General features: G+C 34.9%; 1 protein-coding gene across 2 annotated transcripts; it reads right to left on the bottom strand.

The window, feature by feature from the left end:
* Window positions 1–1,315: 1,315 nt before the first annotated feature.
* LOC121779550 (probable disease resistance protein At4g27220) lies at window positions 1,316–4,978 on the bottom strand. 2 transcript variants are annotated; one of them, XM_042176894.1, is made up of 2 exons: window positions 4,699–4,978; window positions 1,316–4,074 (listed from the first exon to the last, which is right to left on the bottom strand). In XM_042176894.1, exon 2 carries the CDS (start codon window positions 4,057–4,059, stop codon window positions 1,927–1,929), a length of 2,133 nt encoding a protein of 710 aa, XP_042032828.1. In that variant the 5' UTR covers window positions 4,060–4,074; window positions 4,699–4,978; the 3' UTR covers window positions 1,316–1,926. The 2 variants fall into 2 exon arrangements, with proteins under 2 accessions (XP_042032828.1, XP_042032829.1); XM_042176895.1 differs by having other exon boundaries at window positions 1,316–4,362.
* Window positions 4,979–8,950: the final 3,972 nt, after the last annotated feature.

Raw genomic sequence — 8,950 nt, forward strand, 5'->3', positions numbered from 1 at the left:
AAAATGGTCAAATACCAATATAATAAAGAAGTATTCATAATCGTGCCCAATGATAGACTAAATATGATCAAAATCATGTAAGATTACCCATTAAAACCATGCAAAATCCAAGCATATCAAATCTATACTACTAAAAGGTGCAGTTGGATAAAATGACTATTATATCCTATCTGAAGGGAAATAAGGAGATGACTGTATATATAATTAATTTTCCTCCTATTTTATAAATATTGCAAATCCTATTTAACTATTACAGATAATATACACTAGCTTATCAAGTAAGCTACAGATAATATACACTAGCTTATCAAGTAAGCTACAGATAATAAAGCACCATTAATAGAGTCTTGTTGTCAAAGAGATGAGAGAGGAAGGTGAGAAGGTCAAGAATGCACTAACTTGATAGACTTGTTTGGGTGTAGCGACATTCCCTTTGGATCTCGTAAGTCGAAGAATGCAATTGGTGGATTTCAATTTCGACCATTTTTTGGAATTTTCTAACTCTATTTTGCACATTTCTTACCAACACGTTAAAATAACAAATAGTATAAATATTATTTCTCCGTCCACAAAAAAAATAGACAAGTTTTGTCATTTTGGCCGTCCACCAAAATTAGACCACATTCTAAATATGGAAAAGGCGTACGATTGTAAGACCTCGACTTTTTCTATCTTTTTAATTGTTCTCGCAAGGACTTGGAATGCCTAGCCGATTTATTTTCTTTTCCTTTAGTTCTTTCATCAAGTAATGGAACCGTTATTCGCCTAAGAGCCCAGGTCCTTTTCATATTTAAAAAAAAAATCTCGATTACACAACCATTGTGAGTGTTGCATTTGAATCGAAGAACAAGTATATGGTTGATCGATCAAGAGGTTTAGAAATTTATGTTTGGTACTTAGAACAACATCTCAAAGTACTAAATGTGAATATTGCAAAAGGAATCTTATTCCAAGGAATAATGCATAAAGAAAATACTTAAAAGAATGATTTCTAAAGACATTTGGGGCTATCAAATAAAAGTGATAGAGCCGAGCCCAAATTAATTAATACTCTTTTGGGCTAAAGTTGTCAAAACACAATATCGGGCCTAATTTATTTTAATCAAGCTACAATCTTAGTGAGCCCGATTCCCTTATTTCTTCTTGAGCCCAATTGTTCCAATAACAAATTATTTCTCCTGCTCAAGCGATTCATAGTGTAACATGTGTCCACTATGTGCAATTCAGCTTGACAGCTAAATTAAGCAAGCTAAATTTCCCAAAACACCACAGAACCAACAAGAATTCAGAACAATAAAGTAATAGACACAATCAATGAAGATAAGATCGATAACTAGATTGAATTACGAAAATAGAAACAATGTGCAATGTAACAATAGCAACACACACAATAAGTTAAGATAAATGCACCTGATCGCAGATCCTAGCCCAATGGATTGAACAACACACAACACAACCATCATGAGTATGAAAGAGAAGTGGTGAGGGTGAGGCAATGTCTTCCTTCATCATCGAACACATCTTGTATTTCTCCACAATTTGTCACAGAATGTTAAGAACTCCTGACAGTAGTATCCCCACCTTCCTCAGTCTTGGCAGTTCACGTAACATTATGGATATTAATTTAGGAAGAGTGAGGGAACTTGTTCCTTCGTCTCCGAATATCTCTTCCATTTCTTCACACTTGCTTATATTAATACCTTCAAGGTTGGGACCTCCTGATAGTATTCCCACCTTCCTCAGTCTTGGCAGCTCATGTAACAATAGAACTTTTAATTTAGGGAGGGTGAGGGAACTTGTTCCTTCATCTGCAAATATCTCTTCTATTTCTTCACACTTGCTGATGTGAATATGTTCAAGGTTGGGAACTCCAGATAGTGGTATCCTCATCTTCCTCAGTCTTGGCAGCTCATGAAGGATTTAAATTTAGGGAGGGTGAGGGAAATTGCTCCTTAATCTTCTTATAAAAGAATTAAAACCATTCACAGTGGTCATTCTTCCGCTAAACTCCTCTAACTGTATCAGGTTCGCAATTTCTTCAACTACTACTTTTATATGGAATGGTAATTCCAAATGCTGAAGATTCCCCAGTTTAAGAAACAATCCTGTTGGAAGCATCTCTAATTTGGGAGCATCCATTCCGAGGAATTTGAGATTGACTAATTCCCCAATTCCTTCAGGGACTTCCTCGATGGCTGTGTGCGAGAGGTTTAACTCCCTGAGTTCTGTCATCTCTCCCAAGTATGGCACATTTTCTAGCCTATCACACCACTCAAGGAGCAATGCCTTGAGGCTCTGAATGGCACAGATTGACTTTGGCAGCTTTGTTATGTTAGTATAGCACAAATCAAGAGTGCGCAGTCCTTGCATTTTAGAAAATAATGAATCTGGAATAAACTCCAAACAAACATTATCCCGTAAAAGCAATGTTGAGAGCTTAGGACAATCAGGAGATATTCCTTCTTCAATTCTCCTTATGCCATTGTTCATGAAGGACACCTTCTCCAGATCCTTTGCCCATTCTGCTTCTTTGGGAATTCTCTTCAAATCACCGCCTGTTCTTACCATATATTTCCCCTCACATATCTTCAATGCCATACCTCTTACAAGAACATGCATCTTCACCCGTTCAGTAGGACGACCAAACTCATCATGATCAGCACAACTTTCCAATAAGCATGCATTCACTAATTTATCCAATATGGAATGTCCTCGCTCAATTTGCTCTGTCCTTGTCTTTCTTTCATCCACTAACCCTCCTGAAATGAACTCTCTAACCAAATGCTCTCTCATTATTTCTTCATCTTCAGGATATAACGCGCAATGCAGGAAACATTGTTGCAATGTATTGAACTCATTATTCTGAATATGATGATTCCTACTCAACCGATCAAAACTATATCTCAATACTTTATAAACATCACCGTCTCCCATGCCATCATTCCCTGAGACACGTTCTTTTAGTTCTGCATAAGCATTTCTCCACGTATGAATGGCTCTCTCGCCCCTCATGCTTCCAGCCACTGTAACAATTCCTAGGGGCAGACCACCACACAATTTTGCCACAGATCTGGCAATTTCTTCTGCCGAAGAATCAAGTTCTATCTCATTTCTTAGCGTTTCACGGAACAATTCCCATGCCTCATGATGATGTAGAGTTTTCACTTGAAATACTTTTTGGCAACAAATTTGACGACACACTTCTAAGGAGCGAGTAGTTATAATCAGCCTACAACACTCGACAGAAATGGGACATCCAACCTTTAATAGATCAATATTTTCCCAGACATCATCAAATATCAGCACTGAATTCTTCATCTGAGACAAAGTTGTATGGAGTCTTTCCGCCCTTATGTCTTTATTATCCTCACCCACAAGGTCCACACCTATAAAACGTGCTATTTTATCTTGTAAAGTCGTAACACTAAATTCTTGAGATACTGTAACCCAAATCACACGTCCCCGAGAGTGTTGGAGGAATCGATTGTGAATGTGCTTTGCCAGTGTCGTTTTGCCCACACCACCCATACCATAAACACCAATGCTCGAGACTTGCCCACTGTCCAGAAGTTCCAAAATCGTTTCCAAATTTTCATTAAAAGCTTCACCAACCATCATATTTGTCAGCGGCTTACTTCCACAAACATTAAGGACAAGTTTACCAAAATACCGACTTTGCTCAATAAGCTCGTCAACCTCATCATTTAGTTTAGCTGGCAACTCTCCATCCATCAATCTCACAATAAATCCTTCGGATTCCACCTGAGTCCCCAACTCAACAACTTGATTTTCAATGGACCTGACTTCTTCCAACCACTCCTCAACTTCCCGTTTCCTTTTCTTTCGACCAGAAAGTTCCGAGTTCTTGATTTCCTCCTCAATATCAGATGCCTTAGCACCCAGTGATTTCAAGTTTTTCTGCAAAGCTTTTAGATTGAGCTCAAATTCCTTTATACTTTTGAGATTGTTGTGTGCATTATCCTCCGTTTGTTCCACCAACTTTGACAAAATTGACTCCCACACCTTTGTCAAAATTGGCTCGAAAATCTGGCTTAACATTTTCACCACTTTGCTCTTCCCAGATAAAACACATACCAAAAAAACAATTATTTGATGAGAAAAATAGCTACAATCTCACTTTTCTAGCGATCATATATCCAGTCCAAAAATGAATTTGTAATTAATGAACAAAGTAGAAATCCAATATATGTTGAATAAGTCCTCATGATACTGAATTTGTAAAAATAGCTACAATCTCACTTTTCTAGCGATCACATTATTGTGTGCATTATCTGCAAATTGTTCCCCCACCTTTGAAAAAAATGACTCGAAAATCTGGCTTAACATTTTCGCCACTTTGCTCTTCCCAGAGAAAACATAAACAAAAAACAAGAATTAATTGATGAGAAAAAAAGCTACAATCTCATTTTTCTAGCAATCCTTTATCCAGTCCGAAAATAAATTTGGAAGTAATGAACAAAGCATAAATCCAATATATGCTGAATATGTGAAATGATGGAAAGCGCAAGCAATCTACCAGAGTTGACGATGATTATTCAAAATTTCCTTCATTTTACATATAGTACAAGAAATTAAAACTGTCATTTCCCGAAGCCTTGTTGTAATATTAGGAAGATCATGAAAATTTCTAAACAAACAAATAAAAGCAGAGATGTAAATTAGTATGAGAATTGTTACCTAAGAGATGTGAAGGTCTGAGCCGAGATTGAATAGATTTGTAGATCAAAGACAGATCTCGGACTCTTATCTTGCAGTTTTCCGATTATCCAATAGATATCGCCTTTTACCTCCTTCAACCTCTCCGGCGTTGGGCCTCGTGATTTTCGAAGAATTGATTCACAAGATGTAAATGAGTATGAGAATTGTTACCTGAGAGATCGATGAGAAAGGGTTTCCTTGAGATTGAATAGATTTGTAGATCTAGAAAAGAGAGAATCACAAGATGTAAATATGATCGTACAAAAAAGGAAGGATCGAAAGATTTATTCACAAAAGTTAATCAGGCATTTTCGAAGAACCGACCCGAGAAAGTCACGGTCACTCAGTGGCGGAGCCCACACACGAACAAGGGGCCAAAACTGTCATCATAATGTAATTAGATACGTAGGAGTAACAACTTGCGGACTTGGTCAGGTGGTGTTTTCTCTACTTACACAGCAAAGGGCCGAGTTCGATTCTAGTCAACGCCCCCCTTGCAGCCATTTGGTCATCTTTTTTTGTTTATTCAAATTCAAATATCATCTTCCATTTGCTCTTCTTTTTTGTTTATTCAAATTCAAATATCATCTTTAATATTCTAATATGGATTCAGCCATTTGCTCTTGTATTTTGTTTATTCAAATTCAAATATCATCTTTAATATTCAAATATGGATTCCAAAATAGAAACCCTTGCTCATGGTTTTTGTTTATTCAAATTCAAATATCATCTTTAATATTCTAATATGGATTCCAAAACCCTTCTAATTATGACGCGTGATGGATGCATCAAAATCCATCATAAATTTGCCACTAATTCCGCTTGTAAAATTACTAGTGGATATTTCGCCGTCAATTCGCTACTAACAGCAACACATTATGAAGTACTATTTTCGCTGGTAAATCATCAGTTTTTTGTAGTGCTTTTCTTTATATCTCTCACATACTTTATCAGTTATGCATTAACACTCTTGTCATCCCAAATATTTTTTTTATGGAACGGAAGGAGTATAAAATATTTTACCTTAATTTTATATTGATATAAAAAGTTTGAAGTTTGTACAAATCATATAAAAAAATTTATACACATTTCATCTTAATATTTTCCATTCTTTACCTATCTGACACACAAAAAGTTTGATTACTATTTTATATTGGTACAAAAAATATATCATTATCTTATATTGGCACAAAAATTTCATAATTATTACATATTTTGTACGCTATATATGTTGGTAAAGAGTAAATGGAGTCCCAACACATACTCCTATGATAAAATATACTCTCTCTGTCCCCAAAGAGTATGAACTTTGGGTTCAGTACGAGTTTTAATGCATTAATAGTAAAGTAAGAGAGAGAGAAAGTTTTTTAAATATTGTTAGTGGAGAAGGGGTTCCACCTAATTAGAGAGAACAGAGTTTCTAAAATTTGAATGTTCATACTCTTTGGGGACGGATGAAAAATGAAATAGTGCATACTGTTCAGGGACGGAGGGAGTATTAAATTGAAATGTGGACGAGGGATTGAAGGAATCCCATGTATTTGCTCCACCTCTCAAAAATTCCATGCCTTATGTTTGTATTTGATTTTCCACCGTCAATTGCGAAGTACCATGATTTTACTCCTCTTCATCCCATAAAAATATAGACATTTGGGATTATACGATAATTAATACACAATTGGTAAAGTAACAGAGAGATAAAAAGAAAAATTAATTATACTATTGTTAATGAAGAATGTGACTCATTTTATTAGAAAGAAATAAATTATCAAAAATAGAAGAGATATTTCATGGGTCATACTAAAATGGAAAATGTCAAAAGCATTAGTTTCTACTTGTCAATTTTCCCTCGATAAAAAAGTGTAGCGATCATCACCTTTGGTGCCATTTTTAAAGAGTGCAATTTGTCTCGCTAAAATGATATACTGCTCATTAGGTTACCGAGTGCAAACACCAATCATGCTAACATAATGGAAGCACAACTCGAATATTCTTAAATGTGAACTGAAGGTTTTTTCCATACCATTCACAACTGAGAATTAAAAGATTTTTTCATATATTTCACAACTACAAGTATTCTTAATTATGAGTTGGAATTTTTTTAATTATGATTCACTATTCCGAATACACTTATTGTAAATTATGTGATTAAAATAAACATTGTTTGTCTTCCGATTTAAAAATGATTCACCCTCCCTACTAAAAAGTCAAAGGATATTTTTCTATTCAGACATTAAATTGTGTTTCAAAATATACCACAAACACTTTATATAACATCATCATTCTTGTATCCCAATTAAAATGAGGAATGCTAAATAAAGTGTTCCAAAAAGCAAAAGCTAAAGAATGTAGTAGACAATTCATAATTGTGTCCTCAATTTAAATATCTTTTCTTTGAACCTAAGTTTTGGCCATTTTTTAAAATCAATTCTATATAAATAATTGTATCTTTAATTTTATGTCTTTATGATTTTGTTGTAGTGTATGTTCCAATTTAAGTAGTGTATGTTCCAATTTAAATTGTGTTTGATTCTTGAATAGGAATGTATTCATATTCTTTTTCTATTATTTGTTCAATTGTCCAACTGAATCTCGGCCCTTCAATTTCCAAATCTGATGGCCTAGATTAATGCCTCATGTATTTAATTAAATTGTTTTAACAAATCGAAAAGGGTCTTATTGGTATACACATTTGAGTTGGTTATGGTAAGTTGCTTGATTTTCTCCATCAAAAGATCTCAGCGGTTTTTCTTCTAGAATTACATGAATCTTTCTTCTCTCTCCATACTTTCGTCGTTCTTTCTCCGTGGAAGACAATCTGCGTTGAAGACAAACACATAAGAAGAATTTATCTACAAAATTTAGTCGCATTTTTTCCTTGTTAAAAATCGTTTTTGTTGGAGCAGTCGTGCATTGTTTTCGTTTTCTTCAACAATGGAAGAAGGTAATTGAATTTGTTTCTGTATTGGTTGATTATTAAACTCTTTTGTTCACTTACAAAATGGAGTTGTTGTAGTATTCGTTATACACTTGTGTGTGTCTTTTGGTTGGTTGTGTTATTCAATTTCATGATTAGTTTAAGAGTTGCAGTGCTTGATTGTATGGCGGAAAGCTTTAATTTTTACAACTAGGGTTCATCATTGTTGTGGCTAGGGTGTAGTTTGGATTAAGTAACACAACGTCGGCTTAGTCTACGAGTTGCAGTCATTCGTCTAGGGTTTAGATACCATCTCGGCTTGCTAGTAGTTGTAACTGATAAATATAATGTACCAATATTGCAGTGTAATGTATTTTTTTTCTCAGGAATGTATGATGTGTGTATTGTAATGTACGTGTTTCTGAGACGAGTTTAAGATTGGTAGTGTTGATCGTATGGCGCAACTTTTAATCTGTTCCCCTAGGGTTTACAAATCCTTGGGGCTAGGGTGTAGTATGGAGTAAGTAACAAAACCGTCGCCAAAGTCCACGAGTTTCAGTCATTCCTCTAGGGTTTAGATATCATCTCGGCTAGGGAGTAGTTTTAACTATAAACATAATGTACATATATTACTGTGTAATGGTTTTTATTATCTCAGTAATGGACATTTTGTGATCTGTAATGTATATGTTTGCTGAGTCGTTTTTTTGTGATTATATGGAATGGTAAGGCCTGAAGTAGTTGAGGTCCATCCTTCGGATATTGTCAAGACCAAGGCCCACGCTAGCAACTCCGCGAGCCGTCTGATTTTCAAGAGGGCTACTAGGCCTCTTAGACGGTGTAAGGCGTGCAATGAGATGGGCCATAACGACTCAAGAAACTGTCCAATGCTTAAAGAGATGGCAAAGGAGAAAGAGCTTCGTAAGGGCAAGAGGAAATGTGGATGTATTTTGTACCTCACAACATTTTTTGTTTAGTTTTTCGGTTTAGTCTTATTATTCAATTCGTTGTCTTAGTCTTATTTGCCTTACCACTGTCAACAATTTATGCATAATAATTTTACATTTTTAATCTGTTAATGTACATTATTATTACTGAAGTTGTACATTATTGTTTACAAGCACTTATCTTATTGTACACAATTATTCGAAAACAGGGGCATTATTAGACACATTCTGTACATTATACATAATAACATTGCATTATTAAACTGTTAACGTACATTATTATTCATGAAGTTGTACATTATTGTTTACAAGCACTTAACTTACTGTACACAATTATTCCAGTACAGTTCATTATTATTCACATTCT

The sequence above is a fragment of the Salvia splendens genome, chromosome 19 (genome assembly GCF_004379255.2).
Source record: "Salvia splendens isolate huo1 chromosome 19, SspV2, whole genome shotgun sequence".
In the NCBI taxonomy this organism is placed as follows: domain Eukaryota; kingdom Viridiplantae; phylum Streptophyta; class Magnoliopsida; order Lamiales; family Lamiaceae; genus Salvia; species Salvia splendens.

Coding starts and splice junctions, on each gene's coding strand:
- LOC121779550 (XM_042176894.1), bottom strand. CDS start 4,059: ATGTTAAGCCAGATTTTCGAGCCAATTTTGACAAAGGTGTGGGAGTCA.